The 25,323-nt window shown below is 42.6% G+C and overlaps 1 protein-coding gene across 10 annotated transcripts in view; it reads left to right on the top strand.

The window, feature by feature from the left end:
- Window positions 1–25,323, top strand: part of slit2 (slit homolog 2 (Drosophila)) — a 605,319-nt gene that overhangs the window by 13,468 nt on the left and 566,528 nt on the right. For all 10 annotated transcript variants that reach the window (XM_085967585.1, XM_085967587.1, XM_085967589.1 and 7 more), the window contains exon 4: window positions 19,331–19,402. In XM_085967585.1, the coding sequence (XP_085823711.1) occupies window positions 19,331–19,402 (72 nt within the window). The remainder of the gene's footprint in view (window positions 1–19,330; window positions 19,403–25,323) is intronic.

The raw sequence follows: 25,323 nt of genomic DNA on the forward strand, positions 1-25,323 counted from the left end.
GTGCGGGTTAGGTTGATTGGCTATGATAAATTGACCCTTAGTGTTAGGGGGATTAAATACGTGGGGTTACGGGGATAGGATGGGATATGTGTTGGTGTAGGGGTTACAGGGATCGGGTGGGATATGTGTCGGTGCAGGCTCGATGGGCCGAAATGGCCTCTATCTGCACTGTGGGGATTCTGTGATTCTGTGAATGCAGTGCAAATGAGGTACAAAAGCAAACTAGCAACTCAGTAAAAAATAATGGCCCAGAAATGGCGGGCGGAGGGCTGCGATTTGGAAAAATCTCCGCCTGGACCGGAGGGCTCCCGGGAGGTGCAGAATTCCATTGCTGTGCCTTTTCAAACTGCCGGTGTGCAGGGCACACGTATCCCAGGGGCGCAGCTAGTTCGCAGCGTCCCTGGGATCACGTGGGCCATGGGGAGCCAATCAGAGCAGGGAATCTCCATTCATAGATTTGACAGGAAGACCTGTCAAATCTATGAATAGCGATCAGCCCCAAAACATAAGTAAAACTTCAAATACATTTTTAAAAAACATTACATTTTTAAAATGACTATAAATTACATTAATTAACTATTTTAAACAAAAATTTAAATTTTTGAAAAAATAATTAAAGTTTTTAATGGGGTTAAACATAAACTTACCTTTCTTTAAAGTATTTTAAAATGATAAATCAGTGGAAAAAATATATATTTTTTTACTTTCTTCAACTCTTATCCTGGTAAAAGCAGGCCTTGCCAATCAGAGGTGCCGGCTGTACGCTTGCTTTTCTAGGTGCAGCTGTTCCGACGTACCTGGACTGAAGCAACTGTGAAAAAAACGGAAGTTTCAGCCGTACGCGCCGCCTATCCGGCGCAGGCGTTTGACCTGTCAAGCCCTTTCTTCACAGAACGGAAGTTCCGGTTTCCAGCGCATGCGCAGTGCATGCCTAAAATCGGCACTTCCTTTGGCCCCACGGGTGAGCACACAGCGCATACACACCCGTAGGGAACGGAATTTCTAGGCCAATGTACCAAGTTGCCTCTGCAAACAAGGCCTGTTACTTGCTGGCAGACTAACTGTAGAACAAAAGGGCAAAATAGCCTGAATTTTATTCTGTAAGACAAGCAGTTATCATGTTGCTGTCTAGGTGATTTCCTCGTTACTAGCTTTGTTGTTCAGTTACTAAAGAATATTAAATCATTGTACAATCGACAGGACCATTGTGTAAGTACATAATAAAATCTTAAAAACAAAGAGCTTGTTTTATTCCTCCCCCAAACTGGCTGTGTTGCTGAAGAGCCCTGCAGCTGTAGTAATTATATTTAATCTTGTAACCTATGGCTTTTTTAAATGCTTTTCTAAGACGGCATAGAATGAAACCTGAAATGGTACTTGCTGTTCAAAAACTTCACCTGAAGCTTGATCCACAATATTGACACAAACAAATGCAGTACCTATCAGGTTTGATGTATATCTGTTACTGCCAGAAATGGACGGCTCTTCATTCATACCACCTCTAGCATACTAATCGTCTCTTCTGAACCAGAACTCACCATCCCACGTGAATGCACTGGATATTAGTCTAGAATACAATTGCAGCTGTAGGGGTGGTATTTTCTATTGGTGTTGGATGCAGCCCTCTAGGTTGCTTCACATTGGCTGCCTCAACTGTTGACAATGATCTATAGCTGGCACTGCCCGACTGAAGTGTGGGGGATTGAGTTGACTTTCAGCAGTGGAACGTGATTTAGCACAGAGCCCCCTCTAGGCAGTCACAGCTGTCAGCCCCAGAGCAAATATTTCATATTTGTTGGGAATAAGCTGCGGAAATTCCCATTGTTAGTGGCTGCCAAGTCAACCTGACGTGAAGACATTGTTATCTGACAAGCAATTTATCTCTAAGTGCCTCTGGAATCTGCAAGAATGTTCGCTTGAAGTTTGTATTAATCTGCAATGAATTTCCATCATATTCCTTCACCTTCACTTCAAGAAGGAAGCAAATTGAATTGTGATTTCTGGGAGATGTGTCTAAAAAGCACCTGGAGTCTGCTTTTGGATTCTAATGGTTGCTTCTCAATGCTGTAACTGCTTGCTTACCTGCATAGTCTGGGCGGAACTTAGAAGAGATGTTCCCACGATTCCTTTGCACAGCAAGTTCCCTGACCTTGACAGTGACATCAAGGGGAGGCACAGAGTGAAGGCTAGACGCTTCCCTACAGGAGGGAGGGAACTTCAGCAGGCAGTCACCTCCTATTAGCAGTCGCTTCAAGTGGATTGAGGAGATTTGCTGTTTATTTTAGAAACCAGGCTTAGTGTCCCTGCCAATTGTTTCAGTAGGATGACATATTCTGATCCCGTTTAGGGAGAGAGAAGGCGAAAGAGAGCTGTGGATGGTTTATTTATGTTGTTTCCTTCTTCTGTCATATTCGATAATGATTAGAAAGCTGGCTCAGTTTATTCTAGAGTGGCATTGGCACCTGCCTGGCAGCGTGCTGCATTTTTGTTCTCTTGACTTGAGCAATAGATTTTGGTGCAGGCTAAACTAAGTGGGTAGAATTGAAACCGAGGTTGAAACTTTTAAAAGAAAATCTTGGTAAATAAAGTGCAGTAGCAACATTAGGTTTGCTACATTAGGAAGAAGAAGTAGAGTTGGAACATCAGCTCCTCAGCCAGTGGCAACTAAATAAGGCTCTGTGCTGCACTGGCTGGTAACATTTCTGGGCTAGAATTATATTGTTTCAGCCATTTCTATTTTTCACCATGGGGGAAGATTTCTTCTGTGTTAAATAAATTTATAAACCTATTCCCTCATCGCTTGTGTATTACCCATGTCACATTATTAATTGGGGCCATCAAAAGGGAAAGTCATCAGAGGCAACCTTGTTTATTTATAGCCTAGTCTTTTTTCTTAAATGTCAGTCTGGATGCAGTTGGTCTTTTGCACACTGATAATGTTGGCTGTGATTTTTTTTTAAAAGTCTTCATTTTTCTTCCATTTTTCCCTCTGATATTTTCCCCCTACTCTCTTCTGAACTCAGCACTTCCCGCTCTGCATTTTTATTTGGCACTGGCAGAACTTGGAACCTCAAACAAGTGACTATTCTTCATGCTTGAATTTAGATAGTGAACATTGGTAGGTCATTGTGTGCATCAGAGCCAAGCTTGTTCTTGCCTTAGTGACTGTCCACATGCATGCATTTAACCGCAGACATCATAGGATAACACATAAGGGATGAAAACTCTGGCTGACTGAATGCAAAAATATTCTGAATTTTAATAATAGTCTGTGACCAATGAAATGATTCAGTGGAGAGGAGGCCCTCCCAAGTGTTGGGAAGTAGCTTTTCCCCATCATATTTATTGTGACACCGTAGCTGAAGAATGATTACAAGTACTGGGTGGTGGAGTTCTCTCTTCTCCATCTTCTAATAAAAACTCACGAGGCTGCAACTGTCCTTGTTAGGTGGGTCTTACCAGTTGAGAGCCTGCCTGCACTGTACAGTCTTTGGGTAGCGCATCACAGAAGTTAGCCTCCAGCCAGCTAACAGGACTGTTAAAAAAAAATCAATTATGCCTAGGATTGCCAACTCTGGTTGGACATATTCCTGGAGGATTCATCACATGACCTCACGCCTCCAGCTGCACCACCCAGTCAAACAGCCCTTTTCCCCATCTCCAATATTTTTATAGCTAATAAACAAAAAAAGTTCAAAGAAAATGAAGAAAAAAACGCGCTTGTTTTTGACACCCCTACGATTTTTCTTCTAGGTTGCATGCAGCAGTGTCTGGAAAATTAATCTTTAATTCCTGGAGGGTTGGCAACAGATATTGTGCCTTCTCAGTTAAAGGAGGAGGCTTGGCAAGAAAATACAGCAATAGGGACCGTGAAAAGGAAAAAAGGGGATGAGGACATCAATAAATAAAACACTGTGTATGTCTTGAGAAACCAGAAATTAATTTGACCTGACATCAATTTAAAAAGCACTCAGTAGTGCCTGCCTGCTAATCTGCTGCGTGTTCTGCTTGTTTCTGGTTATAATGGACCTTGAATTATTTTCTTTCAGTCCTTTAATGACTTTCTTTTATGTAGTTCAGAAGTGTCAGACAGTCAATGGCAGCGAAATAATCCAATTTTTTTAAACCAAGAATTCCAAACCATTGCCTGAATCCACAACAAATGCTGATGAGGAGATTAAACAAGACCTTGCTCAATGGGGACAGCTAACTGAAAGTGACAAATAGGACATCTTTCGTAAAAAGAATGGAAAGTGGTTTTTTGGTAATATACTATGTGCCGGTGCATCACATAAGTAGGTGAATAAGGCTGCTCTGCACTGATTACACAACAGAGTGGTGCCTTTGGAGTGGGATGCTGCAGTGACTATTGTAGCATATATGGGATTGCTTTCATTGGGATTTAACATAGCCCTCTGCCTTATTTAAGCCACTTTTATTCTGGCCCTCGTTTAGTTCAAATTCTGGAGATCAGCTTTAGTGGGCTAACTCCTCATGTTGACATCACTAAATTCGGCTCTTTTAGTTGGACAGCAGAATTGGAGACCCAGTTTTTTATGCAACTTGGAGTTTGCCACCAGGATAAGAGATTTAACAGTAAATTGGCTTATGAATAACAGACTTCTAGAATTAAAGCAATGGCAGTAAAAGAACAGTTTTAAAGGGGTAGAATTTGCATCACTTGCAAAATAATGGATTAATGAAGGACTCAATCTATTATTTATTGATGGAGATCCTCAGATTCAGCACATCTGTGAGACCAAGATTTAAATGGGAAAGAGTCACTTTGCTGGAATGCTTGATTGTAATTTAACTGGGATAAGGACAACAGCCACAAAACACAAGTCTGGTCCTTAAAGTTGTTGATATCGAAGTGTCATGAAAATGGGGAGGTGATCCAATCCTTGTTTAAAAATCCAAGGAGTCAAGTGAAACGTGGAAAAGTTTCTTGATGAGATTGAAAACAAAAGGCCTGGGAAGTAATCTCAGCTTCATCTCATTGTACTAAGAGGAAGCATTAAAGCCCAACAAGTCAGCCATTCTGACACAGGGCCCTCCCCCCACCCCTCCAACCATAACATGGTAGAAGCTGATCCATTAGTGGAAAATGAGTGATGGGCAACATCTTGGGCAATCTCAGGTTGCCTGGCATAGTCTTCAAATGGGAAGCGGGGCGGGGAATGAAGAACAGCTCCAAGGAAAATACTATACGTAACAGCACTTAATGCAGTGTGCTATTTAAAAAAGAATTATTTGAAATGCAGGGGGTTGCAGTAATTATGACAAAGGTATTAAAATGTGCCCCCTCCCCATCTCCAGGACCTTCTCTGTGTTCTTTAATTGAAGCCTTATTTTTTTCTTGGAGCATTGCTGACTGCTGCATTCAAACAGGTGATAATTGTATTCCAGAGGATTTGACCATGAGGGATTCAACTGGTTTCTTATTTTGCATAGGTCATCCATTATTTGTCAGTCATACCTTGCAGTAAAAATCCTCAGAGTCGTTTTATAAAGGGAAGAGTGGGTGTGTTGCTGTAGAAACCCCTCAGAGGGAAGGCCCTGGTGAGAAAGGAAACATTTCTTTTATCTAACTGAATCCATTAAACAAAGAAAACACAATAGGCACCAATATTCTCCCAGGGAGAGTGATGTGAATAACATTCCCACCTGACACTACCACAGAAACTGCCTTCGAGGTAATGGTGGAACACTACTTCTCCATACAGCTATAGAGATATGCTTGAGGACGAGAAAGAGCTTCCTGGTGATGGTTAACATTTTTCTCTGTCATCATTGGCACAAAATGAGTTCTGAACAGCCCACCAAGAAGGTACTATATTGTTACATAAAACAGCAAAGTACAATTTTAAAAATTAAAGGAAGGCTTTCTTTAACTACACTTTAGAAATCAGTTTTAAAGGTTTTTTTTAATTATTGGCCTGGATTTTCCTTTTCTATACTGGCCCAAATTGGTATAGCAATGACAGAACAGGGAAAATGAGGCTGATGTCACTTCAGAACTAGATGAATGTGAGGGGCTTGGAATGACTCATCTGGTAATATTGCCCCCTCTCCATATCCAGTACATAGGAACAGGAGTAGGCCATTGAGCCCCTCGAGCCTGTTCCACCATTCAAGGAGATCATGGCTCATCTGCGATCTAACTCCATATACCTGCCTTTGCTCCATATTCCTTAATACCTTTGGTTAACAAAAATCTATCAATCACGGATTTAAAATTAACAATTGACCTAGCATCAATTGCCGTTTGTGGAAGAGAGTTCCAAACTGCTACAACTCTTTGTGTGTAGAAGTGTTTCCTAATTTCACTCCTGAAAGGTTCGGCTCTAATTTTTAGACTATGCCTCCTGGTCAAAGGCCGCGATTTCCCCTACCTTGGTGGGTCCGTGGCGGGCAATGTCGTTGGCGGGTCCCAACCCTGCTGTTGGCTCCAGCCCGCTGTGTAGAATAATTTAACGTTGTTTGGGCTTGTAAAGCCTGTCCAGCACGTTTGCTGGCCAATTAAAGGAAGCGGGTTTGATTACGCGTCATCAGCTGGTTTCCTTAAAGGGACTATGCACACATTTAGTTTGAGTTGTGCTGTCAGTGTTCTACAGCATTGAGGTGCTGCAAACACTGACAAGCACTGCACCGAGGTGCATGGCTGCACCCAGGCTCTCCCATGACTCCCTCCGTATGCTTATGGAGGGAGTCACAGCATGCAGGGAGGTTCTCTTCCCTTCCAATGGGCGGAAGAGACTTCCCCAGGAGACCAACACAGCCTGGTTGCACATTGCACAGGAGGACACAAGCAGGGGTGTTGTCAGGAGGACCAGACTGCAGTGGCGCAAGCTTTTCAATGATCTCAGTAGATCACGAAACATTACTGCAAAGCCACATTCAACCTTATCCTGCTGTGGCACTCATCACATCCCCATCACTCTGCCTTCCCTACCCTACTCCTGCACATCCTTACGCCAACTTATCTTGCACCTCCACCCAGCCCGCTCTATCTACATTATCACTTCCCCATCTCACTAGCCACCCCTCACACTCACCCTCATCCTAGTCCAATCATACCAAGTAACAACACACAAGGGTAGGCACTTGTGTGTTTTAGCCAATGTTCACGTGAAGTTTCTGTTAATGTGCTGTCAAACATTGAAACCTTTATTTGCAACACGTCGCATTCTTGGACAGATTTGTGTGCACCTTTGGAAGTGGCTTAGTGAGTTGCAGTGAATGGTGAGACATAACGGTACCCCCCGCAATGGTGATGCGTGTGAAATGAATAGCTTGTACATTGTAGGGATGCTTTATGGTGTTGGTGTGGGGTGGTGCCAACCTGGCACATCATGTGACAGCCAGGGTGTACACCGTCAAGTGAAGTAAATCTGGCTATGGTGAGGCCATTCCTGGCATCCTGGGCAGCAATGTCGTGTTCTGATGCCCTCTGCCTTGTGCAGCATCAGTTGGTTGCGGAGAAGGTTGGTGTTGGTGCTGCTGGTGTTGGGGCTGATCGTGGTGGGATTCTGAGGACCAAGGTGAGATAGTTTCTAGGGCACCGATGCTGATGGAATAGATGGCAAGTGAACTTGAGATGACAGAAGCGATCTGTCAATCGTGAGAGAGGTTGTTCCAATGAGGTGACACTGGATAGAGAGTTTGCTCCAAACACTTGCAACCTGCATAAAGCTCAATCTGTCTTCCAAATGCAGTAAGCAACAGCCTCTGAGTTTGGAAAGTGAACAACTGTGGAGCTTTTATAGCACATTTGCAGCTGTCAAATAATGAGATGATTCCATAATCATACAACTCCTGACCTCCTTACCTGATGTGATCCCCGAGCAGCGTGGACCCTGTGGGCGACCTCGTAAAATAGTAAGGAGAGCTGAAAATACTTTTTAATGGGCTATTAACATGGTCATAATTGCCTGAACTGCCTCACCCGCTGCTGTGTGTCAGGGTCCCGACCAGCTGTCAACATTTTTTTTCCCACCCGACCCCGCCCGCTGACTTCCCGAAAAATTCCCCCCCAGTCTCCCCAACCAGTAGAAATAGTTTCTCTCTATCTACTCTATCTGTTCCCCTTAATATCTTGAAAACTTTGATCAAATCACCACTTAACCTTCTAAATTCCAGGGAATACAGCACTAGTTTTATGTAATCTCTCCTTGTAATTTAACCCTTAAAGTCCGGGTATCATTCTGGAAAACCTATGCGGCACTCCCTCCAAGGCCAATATATCCTTCCTAAGGTGTGGTGCCCAGAACTGCTCACAGTACTCCAGGTGTGGTCTAACCAGGGTTTAGTATAGCTGCAGCATAACTTCTACCCACTTGTATTCTAGTCCTCTAGATGCAAAGGCCAGCATTCCATTAGCCTTTTTGATTATTTTCTGTACCTGTTCATGACATTTTAATGATCTATGTACCTGAACCCCCAAGTTTCTTTGGACCTCCGCTGTTTTTAGCTTTTCACCATTTAGAAAGTACCCTGTTCTATCCTTTTTAGGTCCAAAGTGGATGACCTCACATTTGCCTACATTGAAATCCATTTGCCACAGTTTTGCCCATTCACTTAATCTATCAATATCCCTTTGTAATTTTATGCTTTCCTCTACACTGCCTACAATGCCGCCTATCTTTGTGTCATCGGCAAATTTCGATATATGGCTTTCTATCTGAGTCGTTAATAAATACAGTGAATAGTTGAGGCCCCAACACAGATCCCTGCAGGACACCATTAGTCACATCCTGCCAATTAGAGTACCTGCCCATTATCCCTACTGCCGGTTTCCTGCCGCTCAGCCAATTTCCTAACCAGGTCAATAATTTGCCTTCTATTCCATGGGCTTCAACCTTAGTTAACAGTCTCTTATGAGGGACTATATCAAAGCCTTCTGGAAGTCCATATAAATAACATCCATAGACATTCCCCTGTCCACTACTTTAGTCACCTCTTCAAACAATTAAATTAGGTTTGTCAGGCATGACCTACCTTTTACAAATCCATGCTGGCTCTCTCTGATCAGCTGGAAATGTTCAAGGTGCTCAGTCACCCTATCCTTAATTATGGACTCTAGTAATTTCCTGACAACAGATGTTAGGCTAACTGGTCTATAATTCCCTTGTTTCCCTCTCTCAGCATTTTTAAATAGCGGAGTGACATGCACAATTTCCCAATCTAAAGGAACGGTTCCTGAATCGCGAGAACTTGGGAAGAATATAGTTAGAGCATCTGCAATGTGCTCACCTACTTCCTGCAAAATCCTGTGATGGAAACCGTCTGGTCCTGGGGACTTGCCACTCTTTAGTGCCATTATGTTCTTCATTACTGCTATTTTGCTTACATTAATTTTGTTGAGTCCCTGTCCCTGATTCAATATTAGTTTCCTTGGGATTTCTGGCATGTTATCCTCTCCCTCTACTGTAAATACTGATGCAAAGTAATTATTTAACATGTCCGCCATTTCCTTATTATCATTGACAATATCACCGTTATGAGTTGTCAAGGGGCCAACATTGCTCCTGACCACCCTTTTTTTCCTAATACAGTATAATTGTAAAAACATTTTGTGTTGATTTTGATATCCCTTGCAAGTTTCTTTTCATACTCCCTTTTTGTAGCTCTTACTATTTGTTTTGTCACCCTTTGCTGTTCTTTGTAGTTTTCCCATTCACCAGGATCTGTGCTATTTTTTGCATTTTTGTATGCTTTTTCTTTTAGTTTTATGTTGTCTCTTACCTCTTTAGTCATCCATGGTTGTTTTTTTTGGCATGTAGAGCTCTTGCCCCATTAGGTGTATAAACTGGTTCTCTATCACATTAAATTCTTTTTTGAACATCTCCCACCGATCTTCTGTCATTTTACCAGATTTTTAGCAGATTTGCCCAGTTTACTATGGATAGTCTCTGTCTCATTGCATTGATGTCAGCCTTACCTCAATCTAGAATCTTTGCCGCAAATTTAATTGCGCTGAGGGGGCAGGTTTGGAGGTGGGACCGCTGTCAAAATCGCAAAGATTGACAGCGGGTAGGAAATCCGCTGTCAACCTGCCTCCACGCGAGTCTCCCAGGTGCCGGGCCTGTCAGCGCAGAACTGACCCGACACCAAGCGGCGGGGGAAACAATTCTGGTACTTAAATGGCTTGTTAACAGCCAATTTAAGAGGATTTTGAGGCTTACCTGTAATTTTAGCTTCTCTCCCACTGGTTACCCACTGTTCGGGGAACACGCCAAGTTCAACCTGGTGTGTTTTGAGTCTGCTCTGATGTTTGAAAAGCTGATAGCTGCATAAGGATGCCATGTTGCAGATGGTGAGTTTCAGAGCAAAGAAAATGTTGGTTACCACATTTTTAATACATTTCTTTAGCTTACAAGTTTTTAATCCATCTGTATGTCTAGTGCCACCTCATTGGGAAAACACCTCTCATCATTGACAGATCGCTTCTGTCATCTCACCTGCAGCTGCCATCTATTCCAGCAACATCAGAGCCAATGAAACAATCAGACCTTGGTCCTCCGAATACTTCCATGATCAGCCCCAACACCAACATCACCAACCTTCTCCGCCATCACCTGATGCTGCACTGGACACAGGGCAATACCCCCTGACAAAATTGCTGGCCAGGAGGCCAGCGATGGCATCACCATGGCCAGATTTTCTTCACTTGACGCTGTAATCCCTGGCTGCCACATGATACGCCAGGTTGACACCGTCCCACACCAGCACCGTGAAGCATCCCTTTAATGTCCAAGCCATTCCATGCACACACATCACTATAGTGGTGGGGGGGGGGTGGTGGGGGCTGGAATTATGACTGAACAATCAGTGGAACTCAGTAAGATACTTCTCAATGTGTGCTCAGATCTGCCCAATAAGAGGCACTTTTGGAAAAATAGATTTCACTGTATGACAACACATTACCAGAAACTTCACATGGACATTGGCTAAACCTCTCAAGTGCCTACCCTTGTGTGTTGTTAGTTGGTATGCTTGCAGTAGGATGAGGGTGAGTGTGAGGGGTGGCTAGTGAGATGGGGAAGTGATAAAGTAGATAGAGAGGATTGGGTGAAGGTGCAAAGTAAGTTGGTGTCCTGGGGAGGTGTCTTCCGCCCTTGGAAGGGAAGAGAACCTCCCTGCATGATGTGACTCCCTCCATAAGCATATAGAGGGAGTCATTGGAGAACCTGGGTGCAAGTGTTCACCTTTGTGCAGTGTTTGTAGCACCTCAATGCTGTCAAACACTAACAGAACAGCTGTCAAAATAAAATTGTGCATGGTCCCTTTAAGGAAACTGGCAGATGACGCGTCATGAAATGACTTCATCAGACCCACTTCCTGTTAATTGGCCGGTAAGCCCGCAGGGCATGCTGAACAAGGCCAATCAAGGGAAAATCACGTTTGCAGAGCAGAGGCAGCTGGGGGCGGAACCGGAACCCGGAAACCAGCTGACCCGCCCCTATCCCGCCTCCAGAATTAAATTTGCGACCTTAGTAGCTGTTTCGCATTTCTCCCTTTCAAACTCTATGTTGAACTCGATCATGTCATGATCGCTATTAGATAAATGTTCATGCACCATTAGGCTGTTAACTAAATCTGGCTGATTACTCATTACTTAATTTAATATGACATGCCCCTTGTTGGTTCTAGGACATATTGTTGCAGAGAACTAACCCGGACAAACTCAAGAAATTCACTACCTTTCTGACATGTGCTAGTTTGCTTAGCCCAATCTATATGAAAGTTAAAATCCCCCATTTAAACCACTCTGCCTTTGCTACATGATTGTCTAATCTCTGCATTTATTCAATCTAGCACTTCACAGCTGCTACCAGGGGGCCGATACAGAGCTTCCACTACAGTCTTAAATCCTTTCCTATTTCTTAATTCTACCCATAAAGTCGCCACTGCCTGCTTACCTCTCATTATAACCGCTCTTATCATTGAAGTGATTTCATCCTTAATCACTGAGGCTACTCCTCCCCCTCTACCATTTTCCCTATCTTTCATGTAGACCTTTTAACCTGGTATATTTAGTTCCCAGTCCTGACTGTCTTGCAGCCATGTCTCAGTAATACACTCTAAGTTGAATTTGCACGTGCAGTTCATTCAGATTATTCCTTATACTCCGTGCGTTTGTATAAAGAATGCTTACTTGGGCCACACACTCTAGCCTGTGCTTCAACTTTTTATTCACATGTTTCTTGTATCTCTCTCCTGGAGAAGTGCCTGGCTTTTTCATGTTCTCCTTGGATGATACAGTCAAACTGGCATTTGCTGTCTCAAGAACTGTGGCTGTAAGGTCTTTACCTACAACTTACTGGCATAATATCATAGAATCATAGAATAGTGCAGCACAGCAGGAGGTCATTCGGCCCATCGCGTCTGCGCCGGCTCTTTCGAAGAGCAATCTAGTTAGTCCCACTCCCCCCGCCCTTTCCCCATATCCCTGCAATTATTTTCTCCTTCAAGTATTTATCCAATTCCCTTTTGAAGGCTACTATTGAATTTGCATCCATCACCCTATCGGGCAGTGCATTCCAAATCCTAACCACTCGTTACGTAAAAAAAGTTTTTCCTCATGTCGCCTCTGGTTCTTCTGCTAATCACCTTAAATCTGTGCCCTCTGGTTATCGATCGTTTAGCCATTGGAAACAGTTTCATCTTATTTACTCTATCTCAAACTTTCATGGTTTTAAACACCTCTATCAAATCTCTTAGCCTTCTCTGCTCGAAGAAGAACAACCCCAGCTTCTCTAGTCTATCCACGTAATTGTAACCCCTCATCCCTGGAACCATTCTAGTAATTCTCTTCTATACCCTCTCCAAAGCCTTCACGTCCTTCCTAAATCATGTTCATAAAGTGTCATCCGTGCCTCTGAGTCAGAAGATAGTGGGTTGAAGCCCCAGTCCAGAGACTTGAACACACTGTCAAAGGGGTCGTCTTCCAGATGAGACCTTAAACGTAGGCCCTCGCTGGTGGGCATAAATGATCTCACGGTACTATTTCTAAGAAGACCAGTGGAGATCTCCCCGATGTCCTGGCCAATAGTCATCCCTTAACCATCATCGTTAAAACAGATGATCTGGTCATTATCTCATTGCAGTTGTGGGATCTTTCTGTGCACAAATTGGCTGCCACATTTCCTACACTTTAAAAGTACATCATTGGCTGTAAAGCACTTTTGGACACCCTGAGGTCGTAAAAGGTGCTATATAAATGCAAGTTTTTCTTTTCTTTCTTTATAATATGCTAACAATGTTATGTGCAATTACATTGGCTGGACATTGGTGGCTTAAGGAATGTGAAGTTATGTTCTTCATCAAGATAACATTGCAACAGATGTGCACAGTCAGGTTTCTGAATTATCTCGGGGGAGAAAAAGTAACAAAAAATGTTGTTAACATTATGAGAGGCCTGCACTTTGTTCTCATTGGACCCAGTTTCCCACTTAGTGAGCACGTAGGTATACTCAGGAGCACTTGGCTTTATATATACAGATTTATAATTATCTGATGACACGTTGTACAGGGCAACATTGGCCTTCAATGACAACTTAATCTATTTGATGATGCAGTAGCACTGCCTGTACAAACATTTTGCCCATTGCACCCAATATGGTACACAAGATTGTTTTCTCTTAGTGTTTGTCAAATTCAGCATTTCCCCCCCCAAAACTGACATGGACGTCGGTACTACTGCCCCATTGAGACAGGTACATGTGACATATACAACCATTAACACTGAGTAAATACACGAATACAACCCCAGCTCTCCCTGTCCCCCTGCGCATAACACTCTTCCTATCACCGCGTGCTTTGTTGCAGCAACTAAAGACAGCGTAACAGAGAGGATCGTCTGTATCTTAATAATAAATAATTGCAATATTAACAAGATCTGCAGCCAAGTTGTTGGACCCATGTTCCAACTCCGTATAAACAGTGTTCCACACTGAGCATTACATGAGCATTAGTTTCTTAACTCGTTTTGTCTTTAATGCTTAAATATCACAGTCAAAAGGGTTTTTTTTCCTTCCCCGTTGCTAACACAGTTTCTTCCTGCCTATGAAGAAAGCACTGCTATTGCAGAGTTCTCAGTGTCTCTCCTTTGCTCTGGGTTTGGTTTTGCCTGACCTTTTTATGGCTATTGATGTTGAAGTGAGGAATGGAGCCTGTTTGCACTGAGCAGGACCTTTTTACCAATTCAGATGGCAGGCTGCTGTTTGTTTTTCCCACATCTGTTTTGCGCTGGTCCTTTGTGACAATGTTTGCTGGATGCTGGCCCTTCTACTTTCTCCTGAAATGAGAAGCCAGTTTGAACGGATGTTTCCAAATGTTAAAGACACACTCTGTTGCTTGCCATCCTCCCCATTGCCCCCGCCGCCCGTTCCGCCCCCCACCCCCCACTTTCATTATTAACAGCCCACAATGCTTGGACTGTATTTCACAAAAACAGTAGCTGTCATCTGTCTGAAGTATAAGACTGCAGGACCCCACAGCTTTCAAAGTGTGGTTTGAATGGATGCGCTTTGTTAAAAAAAAATAGAAAACTGTGATTTATATTTCTCTCCCTAATTCCAGATTTCCACCTGCCCCCAAGTAATTTTCCCTTCTCCTCTCCTGAGGGTATTGACACTTGCTCAGGTACACTTACTGGGTGCCAGGAGCTCCCCAGTACATTACCTAACTGATTGTCCTTCACGTGCAAGCCTAGACACTGGGTGCCTGGAACTCCCCAGTACATTCCCTAACTGATTGTCCTCCACATGCAAGCCTAGACTGTGGGTTTTATCAAGCTGTTTGACTGAGGACAGCTTCACAACCAGGCCTGATCCTGTCCTCAGTTGGAGTGCACACAGGCACATTTTCCAACCGGGGTCATTGGATCGAAGTCCTCAGCAGGCACTGTGGTTGATTCTTTCCCACCGTAGCTCAGGGAAGACCAAGTCAACTGAACGTAGTCTGAAGCATATTTAATGCACATCATGAAGCATTTGTAGACATCGAGCTGCTATCAATCACAGTGATGCCAGTGAAAAGGTGACTGCAAAGTCACCACCTGAATGACAGGGTCAGTCACACGCTATGGAGTCTTATCATGATTGAGAGAGGATTAAGTATAACTTGGGCCATCCCAAAAAAGAGTTTTTTTTTAACTTAAGGTGCCTTGAAACCAGATGCATGGAAAATCATGTGTTTGTTTATGACATTTTGGCATTTAGATTTATTAACTAAGAACAAGCAAATCGCAATTCTGAAACAACAGGGCAGCCTGACACTAAACCTACGGATTCTTCTAACGATTTGAAGGTTAGCAGTAACTAAAACATTGACGTAATTAGCGGGCCTGTGATAAATATGTGAAATTTATTGAGTAGGTTAAAAACAGTAAAGTTCAATTCACCAGGGGACATGAGGAAAGAATTGTTCAGGTTTCACTTTCTCATTAGCTCCGGGTCTCAGCACCTCTCGATGGACTTTGCGGAGTTCCGACTGACTTGCATACCTACAGGGAACATTTTAACATTCTGTAATATCTTGGGTAAACGCTGCAGGACCACCTTGTGGAATTGACAAGCTGTTATCATACCCCAGCCAAATGTGTAACACATTTTTCATTTGATGCATATGTAGCACCTGTGTCCATTAGAGCTTAGACCTTTAATAAACACACAAAGCCAGCCTTTGACAGGCGCCATATGAAGAATATTAAGAACAGACACAATGTTCTTACTATATGAAAATGAGACAGAGGAACTCCTGGTGTGCCTCCGAGTACTCAACAAGAATTTTTAAAATGCAGTTTCTTTTTCTGTTCAATTTTTGAGCACTCTGGTTTGTGCGGACCTCAGTGATCTCAACTGAGCAGCAGTTAAATTTCTAGATTTGGCTTCAGCAAAGGAAATGCCAGTCAGTGTTGCCACTCCTGTTTACTGTCCAGTGTGTCCTGCTGAAAATTGTGCATGTACAGATGCTGGGTCAGCACAGGATCAGGCTGGGCAGTGATGTTTCCCGTGGTCCAATAACTGTATCGATTTGTATGTGGGTTCAATGACGAGACATTTATGAAAGAGAATGACTTTTTATCTAAAGTATGTTCATCTAAGTTTAACAGCATTTACAGGAGACATCATGTTTGTGATCCATCTAAAATGAAACTGAAACTAAACTAAACTGCCTTGCTTGTCTCTGTCACATGCCCTCTGCTGGCCAGGCACAAGCAATCAATACATGCAAACATGCTGGTAAGGCATCATAATCAAACAGGCAAATACCATCTCTATTTGCTGATATCATTACATCTCCCTTTCTTAAAACAAAAGTATTTTACTTTTAACTAACAACATGTTTTCTTTGTATTAATCTGCATTTTAACTGTAACACTTAATGAACTTACATTATCATTATCATGATCAAGGTTTTTTAACCTTGCTTTGTGTGTTCACATGAAATATGTCAATACACTAGAACTTGAAGAAAGAATAAGATAACATTACTTCCTTCTATAACAATAGTCCTTAAATTTGCTCAATGAGTCTCTCAGGAGGCTTCACGTGTCTTGAGGATTTTCTGATTGATTGTCCTTGAATCTGAGTTGTTGCCTCAGATGATTGGTTCTCAGCTGTGTGATCAGGTTGTTCAACAGTATCAGTCTTTTGACCTGCTGTGGCTGGTCCCATGAGAAGATCCCGACGATTTCTTCTCAGAACAGCACCCTCATCTGTCTGAATGGTGTATGATCTTGGTTGAACTTCACTCAGGACAGTTCCCTTCTGAGTCCATGTGTTTGTTTTGTCTTTGAACCTTACTTGGTCACCAGTGTGGAGTTCAGGTAGGTTTTGTGTTCCTCTGTCATAGTAGTACTTTTGCTTTTCTTTCTGTTGCTCTTTGAACTTCCTCACTTTCTCCCCCTCTTGTTTTCAGGAGGTTCTCCGGGGTGGGTAGGTTTGACCTTAGCCGACGTCCCATCAGGAGTTGGGCTGGTGACATACCACACTCGAGCGGCGTTGTGCAGTATACAAGCATGCTCTGGTAGAAGTCAGTTCCACCGTCTTTTGCCTTGTACATCGGTCTTTTCACTGTCTGGACCGATTTTTCCACTAGTCCATTGGACTGTGGAAAGTGAGGACTTGACGTTGTGTGGACAAAGTCCCACTCTTTGGCAAAGCGTCGGAAACTTGCATTGTAAAACTGGGGTCCGTTGTCTGTGAAGACCTCGCTTGCCACGCCATGTCTGGAGAATATGGCTTTCATACATGTTATCACAGCATCTGCAGTGGTGGTGTACAGTCTACAAACCTCTGGATACAGGGAGTAATAGTCTGTGACTACAAGATAGTCCTTCCCTTGACATACGAATAGGTCCTTGTACTCTTTCATGAGTTCATCATAGACTGTCTCTCCTTCGCTTTCCACAACGAGGACTCTCTTTACCAGGTTCAGTCTCTCACAGGCTTTTAAACCTAGTATGGCTTGCACACCCTTTGGCACCACGATTAATGCTAGCATGTGCTCTCTGTCCTTGTGTGTTACTTTGACAATGCATCTTCCTTTCACTGGTACATCAGTACCTGAGTATCCTGTCACTTTCACTTTTATTCCATGTATCTTTGGTCTGGGTCTAATTTTTTTTAAATCAGTCTCTTGATATCACATTAACTTGTGCTCCAGTATCCAATTTAAATGGAATGTGTATGTCATTCACTTTTAGTGTCAACATCCAGTCTCTTCTTTTTTGTTTTCAGACACAACATCTACATAGAACTCCTCTATCTCGCTTTCATCTACTGTATGGACCTTGCTTTGTTGCGCTTGGTTCTTACAGCAACGGGCATAATGGTTGTTCTTGTTGCAACTATTGCATGTTTTACCATATGCTGGACACTTTCTTGGTGTATGCTGTGTACCGCATCGACTACATGACTTCCGATTGTCCCTTTCATTTTCGTTCGCTGGCCACGCCTCTTTTTTCACATTGGCGCTCTTTTTGTTAAACGGTTTGTATCCGTTCTTTCTCACTGCATCCACGTTGCAGCTATTGTCACTGAACAGCTCCTTTGCCTGCAACTTCACAGTCTCTGTAGCCCTACACAGTGCTATGGCTTTTCCCAGGTCTAGATCTTGCTCTCTTAGCAGTCTTTCCCTTAGACCATTATCTGGAATACCACACACCAGTCTGTCTTTTATCAGCGAGTCTGTCAGTCCCCCAAATTCACATGTTTTGCTTCGGTTTCTCAGTTCAGTCACATACTGATCAATAGTCTCACCCGTTTTCTGTACACATGTGAAAAATCTGTGCCTCTCAAACGTCACGTTACGTTTAGGTATGCAGTAGGCCTCAAACTGTTCCATTATTTTATCTAACTTCATTTTGTCTCCATCAGCAGCGAATGTGAAGTTATTATACACCTCCAGCGCTTCATCACCCACGACATGTAAGAACAGTGACGCTTTCATTTTATCACCTTTCTCGTCAGCTCCGATTGCTGATAAATACAACCCCAAACGTTGTTTGAACCTCCTCCAATTTTCAGCCACATTACCTGTCAACTGAAGCGTCGCCGGTGGGTGTAAACCTTCCATTTTTTCATTTCGTTAGCTATTCTCCAATGGTAAGCAACGATGTTCTCTTTTGGCTTGCTAATTTGTGGAGAGCTGATTTAACTTCAGATTTTTTCTCTTCATCTCTTTCAATCACTTCTGACACCATGTATCAATTTGTATGTGGGTTCAATGACGAGACATTTATGAAAGAGAATGACTTTTTATCTAAAGTATGTTCATCTAAGTTTAACAGCATTTACAGGAGACATCATGTTTGTGATCCATCTAAAATGAAACTGAAACTAAACTAAACTGCCTTGCTTGTCTCTGTCACATGCCCTCTGCTGGTCAGGCACAAGCAATCAATACATGCAAACATGCTGGTAAGGCATCATAATCAAACAGGCAAATACCATCTCTATTTGCTGATATCATTACAATAACCTGCTGACATTTGGGGTAAATCCACCAGTCCCACACTCCCAGCATAGAGCTGCGCTGAAAGGGAGCATGGATTAAGAATTGGTGTCACTATAGTGTAGCCCTATCTCCGATTTGATCTCCCTTCCAGCGCTACTGACTGTTGAGAGTGTGGGATTAGTAAAGTTACTGTCTAGCTTCAAAAATGAAGGATGTCCACTTAGATGAGGTACACAAGAGTACTCAGCATTTATTGAATTAGCACCTTGAGGAGAGAAATTTGAGGGGTTAAGGGGGTGATTTTTGTGCAATTACATATTCCTCGCTACTATTTCTCTTTTCACTTTCTGCCTCTCTCCAGCCGCCTGAATAGAAACAATCTACAGATCTTGCCAGAGTTGCTTTTCCTGGGAACTCCGAAGCTCTACAGACTGTGAGTATTCAAGTTTCTTTAAACCTGTCAAATTTGAAAATAAAAGACACCTGGATGATTTCAGTGCCGTGTGGCTACTCCTGAACCAATTGCACAACATCAGCACAGCTTGACTCTCGGCAACTTGCTCTTCAATCCAGCCTAATGTTGCAAATGACCATATAATTATAGATTTTTTTTATACTGTTGTCTGAAGAGGGTATTTATTTTTGCCTAATTGTCACAATTTTTCTAAAGCCCTTACAGCTATAATTTTTTGAGAAAACTTGTAGGATACAGTTGTAATTTGCTTTGTGCATTCTTACAAATCATAAATCAAAGTTAGAGCTTAAGTTCTGAGGTATCCTCGGGCAATTTGAAGCAGGCAGATGCAGCCCTGATGGTAATTTAGAAGGAAAACAGTTCATCCTCAAGCTGTTGAGAAGCAAGCAGCTTCAGAAAGGTGCAGGATGAAGGTCATGTCTGCTTTGGTTTCACACAGTTAGTTTACTTGGAACTTTCCATGCCTAATGGGACAATGCTCCAAAACTGTGAGTTGATTCAGAGTTAATCTGTGGTTCATTTTAGTTTCATTTTCTTGTCAAAAATCCTGAGAGATTCAGCTCTTGAAATTTGAAAGCTTTTTAAATTGCTTATTGGATGAATATTAGCTGAAAATGTGAAGTAAGTCTGGATTTGTCCAGTTGTCATAACGAGATGCTTTGAGATGACAGTGATATATGTCTGAGGGCCGCCTTTAATTTTAATGTGAGTAATTGTGCTGAAAGTAACTGGATTCCTCTGCTGAAGAAGGACGGTGGACGCAGAGTTTCACTCTAACAGAGGCACCTACCCTGTCGACTGTGCTGTCACTCAAAGTGGAATTTGAAAAACTGATCACCTCAGTCCCTATTTCTTTGTTCTGTTGGGGAGGGGAGGGGGGAGCGGTCATGATTCATCTTAGAGTTTCTTGAAACGGAAATACAATACATGTGCATTTTATTGCAAGACTGCCATCAATCTCATATTCTTCTAAAAGAAATTGAGAGCAGTCTTTCTTGATTATATGCATGTAGATTGTGATTTCTTCAAACATTTATAAATTAATATAAATCAGTGTAAATATCAAACTGACATCACTTCTGCACATGCAGCTTTAGCAGTTCATCAGCATACTGATATATCATTTATGAATGGCTTTAAGGAGATTTTTCAGCCATAAACAATTGGGTTCTAATTGTAGATAGAACTGAGACTGAGTAGTAATAATAATATCAGTGGTTCTTACGCCTCTTCTTTCTCTGTTTTCCTCCAATTTTGTCCTCTTTTTCTCTCCTGACGCTGTTTAATGTGGGAAAATGCGAGGTTATCCACTTTGGTAAGAAAAATAAAAAAAGCAAATTATTATTTAAATGGGGAAAGATTACAAAATGCTGAGGTACAGAGGGATCTGGGGATCCTTGTACATGAATCACAAAAAGTTAACATGCAGGTACAGAAGTAATTAGGAAGGCAAATGGAATGTTGGCCTTTATTGCAAAGGGAATGGAGTATAAAAGTAGGGAAGTCCTGTTACAACTGTACAGGGCATTGGTGAGACCACACCTGGAGTACTGCGTGGCTCAAAGACTGGTGTGGGAGAAATGGGTTTTGCTTCCTGGGACACTGGCACCACTACTGGGGCAGGAGGGAGCTGTTCCGTTGGGACGGGCTTCACTTGGCCAGTGCTGGGACTAGAGTCCTGGCGGATCATATAACTAGGGCTGTAGAGAGGGCTTTAAACTAACTAGTGGGGGGGAGGTTCCTCGAGAGCAAATAATAAAAATGACAACAGAGAAGGTCATAGACTTAGGTAGCAGTGGGGAAATTAAAAACCAGAGCATGTCAGGAAGGGGCAGAAGGTATGGAGTAAAAGGTAAAGCAATAAAAAGGGCAAAAGCAGGAACTAAGTGTCACAAAACATATTTGAAAGTTCTCTATCTGAATGCGCGTAGCATTCGTAACAAAATAGACGAGTTAATGGCATCAAATAACTACATATGGGTATGATCTTGTGGCCATTACAGAAACATGGCTGCAGGGTGACAATGCCTGAGAATTAAACATACCAGGTTATTTAACGATCAGGAAGGACAGGCAGGAAGGAAAGGGAGGTGGGGTGGCTATGTTAATAAAGGAAGGAATCACTGTAATACAGAGAAATGATATTGGGTCAAAAGATCAGGATAATGAAACAGTTTGGGTGGAGGTAAGGAATAATAAGGGGGAAAAAACATTAGTGGGCGTAGTCTATAGGCCTCCGAACAGTTGCAACTCTGTTGGACAGAGTATCAATCAGGAAATAGTTGAGGCTTGTAATAAGGGAACATCTATAATTATGGGGGATTTTAACTATCATATTAATTGGACAAATCAAATTGGGCAGGGCTGCCTTGAGGATGAGTTCATTGAGTGTATTAGGGATGGGTTTCTTGAGCAGTATGTAACTGAACCGATCAGGGGGCAAGCAACCTTAGATCTGGTCCTGTGTAACGAGACAGGATTAATTAAAAATGTCCTAGTAAAGGATCCCCTTGGAATGAGTGACCATAACATGGTTGAATTCCATATTCAATTAGAGGGTGAGAAGGTTGGATCTCAAACAAGCGTGCTGAGCTTGAATAAAGGAGACTATGAAGGCATGAGAGCAGAATTGAGTAGAGTGGATTGGGAAAATAGATTAAAGGGTAAGACGATACATGATCAGTGGTGTACATTTAAGGAGTTATTTTACAGCTTCCAAAAAATATATATTCCACTGAGAAGAAAAGGGTGTAAAAGAAAAGACAGCCATCCGTGGCTAAGTAAAGAAATTAAGGATAGTATTCGACTAAAAACAAGGGCATATAAGGTAGCCAAATCTAGTGGGAGGATAGAGGATTGGGAAAACTTTAAAAGACAGCAAAAAATAACAAAAAGATTGATTAAGAAAGGGAAGATAGATTATGAAAGTAAATTAGCAAAAAATATAAAAACAGATAGTAAGAGTTTTTATAGTTATATAAAAAGAAAAAGGGTGGCTAAAGTAAATGTTGGTCCCTTAGAGGATGAGACCGGGAAATTAATGGTGGGAAATATGGAGATGGCAAAAACACTGAATGAATATTTTGTATCAGTCTTTACAGTAGAGGGCACTAAGAATATCCCAACACTGGACAAACAGGGGGCTATAGGGGGGGGGAGGAGCTAAACACGATCAAAATCACTAAGGAAGTGGTACTCGGTAAAATAATGGGACTCAAGGTGGATAAATCACCTGGACCTGATGGCTTACATCCTAGGGTCTTGAGGGAAGTGGCGGTAGGGATTGTGGATGCATTGGTAATAATTTTCCAAAACTCCCTGGACTCAGCAAAGGTCCCGGCAGACTGGAAAACTGCTAATGTAACACCCTTATTTAAAAAGGGCAGTAGACAGAAGGCTGGAAACTATAGACCGGTTAGCCTAACATCTGTGGTAGATAAAAGTTTGGAGTCCATTATTAAGGAGACAGTAACAGGATATTTGGATAATCATAATTTAATAGGACAAAGTCAGCATGGTTTTATGAAGGGGAAGTCATGTTTGACAAATTTGCTGGAGTTCTTTGAGGAAGTAACATATAGGGTGGATAAAGGGGAACCAGTGGACGTAGTGTATTTAGACATCCAAAAGGCATTTGACAAGGTGTCACACAAAAGATTATTGCTTAAGATAAAAAATCACGGGATTGGGGGTAATATTCTGGCATGGATAGAGGATTGGCTATCTAACAGAAGGCAGAGAGTTGGGATAAATGGTTCATTCTCAGACTGGCAATCAGTAACTAGTGGTGTTCCACAGGGGTTAGTGCTGGGTCCGCAACTCTTTACAATCTATATTAACGATTTGGAGGAGGGGACCAAGTGTAACATATCAAAGTTTGCAGATGATTCTAAGATGGGAGGGAAAGTAGTGAGTGAGGAGGACATAAAAAACCTGCAAGGGGACATAGACAGGCTAAGTAAGTGGGCAGAGATTTGGCAGATGGAATACAATACTGGAAAGTGTGAGGTTATGCACTTTGGCAGGAAAAATCGTAGAGCAAGTTATTATCTTAATGGCAATAAACTGGAAAGTACTGAAGTACAAAGGGATCTGGTGCACGAAACTCAAAAGGTTAGTATGCAGGTGCAGCAAGTGATTAAGAAGGCCAATGGAATGTTGGCTTTCATTGCTAGGGGGATAGAATATAAAAATAGGGAGGTATTGCTTCAGTTGTACAAGGTATTGGTGAGACCGCACCTGGAATACTGCATACAGTTTTGGTGTCCATACTTAAGAAAAGACATACTTGCTCTCGAGTCAGTACAAAGAAGGTTCACTCGGTTAATCCCAGGGGTGAAGGGATGGACATATGAGGAGAGGTTGAGTAGATTGGGACTCTACTCATTGGAGTTCAGAAGAATGAGAGGCGACCTTATTGAAACATATAAGATTGTGAAGGGGTTGGATCGGGTGGATGCGGGGAGGATGTTTCCGATGATGGGTGAAACTAGAACTAGGGGGCATAGTCTTAGAATAAGGGGCTGCTCTTTCAAAACTGAGATGAGGAGGAACTACTTCACTCAGAGGGTGGTAGGTCCATGGAATATGCTGCCCCAAAAAGCTGTAGAAGCTACATCATTACATAAATTTAAAACAGAAATAGACAGTTTCCTAGAAGTAAAGGGAATTAAGGGTTACGGGGAGCGGGCAGGAATTTGGACATGAGTCTAGGTTCGGATCGGACATGGCCCTGTGGGTAGCGGAGCGGGCCCAGGGGCCGTGTAGCCTGATCCTGCTCCTATTTCGTGTGTCTAATTCTGTTAGATTCAGGAGATGGTTCTGTGATAGTAGATTGGCGGTTAGGATCAGATCAGCCATGATCTTATTGAATGGCGGAGCAGGCTCGAGGGGCCGGTTGGCCTACTCCTGCTCCTATTTCTTATGTTCTTATGTTTGGGTCTCCTTATTTAAGGAAGGATATACTTGCATAGGAGGCAGTTCAGAGAAAGTTCACGAGGTTGATTCCGGAGATGAAGGGGTTGTCTTATGAGGAAAGGTTGAGCAGGTTGGGCCTATACTCATTGGAGTTTAGAAGAATGAGAGGGGATCTTATTGAAACATATAAGATTCTGAAGGGGCTTGAAAGGGTAGATGCAAAGAGGACATTTCCCCTTGTGGAGGAATCTAGAACTAGGAGGCATAATTTCAGAATAAGGGGGCACCGATTTAAATCGGAAATGAGGAGGAATTTCTTCTCTCAGAGGGTCGTGAATCTTTGGAATTCTCTTCCCCAGAGAGCAGTGGAGGCTGGGTCATTGAATATATTTAAGGTGGAGATAGATTTTTGAAAGGTAAGGGAGTCAAGGGCTATGGGGAGCGGGCAGGGAAATGGAGTTGAGGCCAAGATCAGATCAGCCATGATCTTATTGAATGGCAGCGCAGGCTCGAGGGGCCAAATGACCTACTCCTGCTCCTACGTCTTATATTCTTATGTTCTTATGATTCCTTGCTGGGGTATGATGCCACTGACGCTTGTCACCCTACAATGCCTCGCCCCAGCAGCCATGATTCATGTGTTAGCCCGGACAGTGAGCATTGGCAGGCTGCTTAGCTGTGAGGTTATCATTCGAGCCTGAACCCATGCTCACCTGACATCCCCAAATGTTGTGGGGGGTCGCTGGACAGCAATCAGGAGTACGAACCTTGTCTAGATGCTTTCTTTATTCAACCTGTTCAAGGCTTTCGCTCTGCAACATCAATGCATTTCTCCCGCTAACTACTTCAGCGAACAGTGGCCCAGAGGGCTCTGCTGAATGCATTTGTTTCTAAACCATTTCTGTTTCTATAAAAGTCTGTTTGCACACACTTAGATCAGTCTGAATTAAATTAGCATATCC

This window comes from Somniosus microcephalus, chromosome 2 (genome assembly GCF_052327205.1).
Source record: "Somniosus microcephalus isolate GS21.2 chromosome 2, FLI_Smic_1.0, whole genome shotgun sequence".
Lineage (NCBI taxonomy): Eukaryota > Metazoa > Chordata > Chondrichthyes > Squaliformes > Somniosidae > Somniosus > Somniosus microcephalus.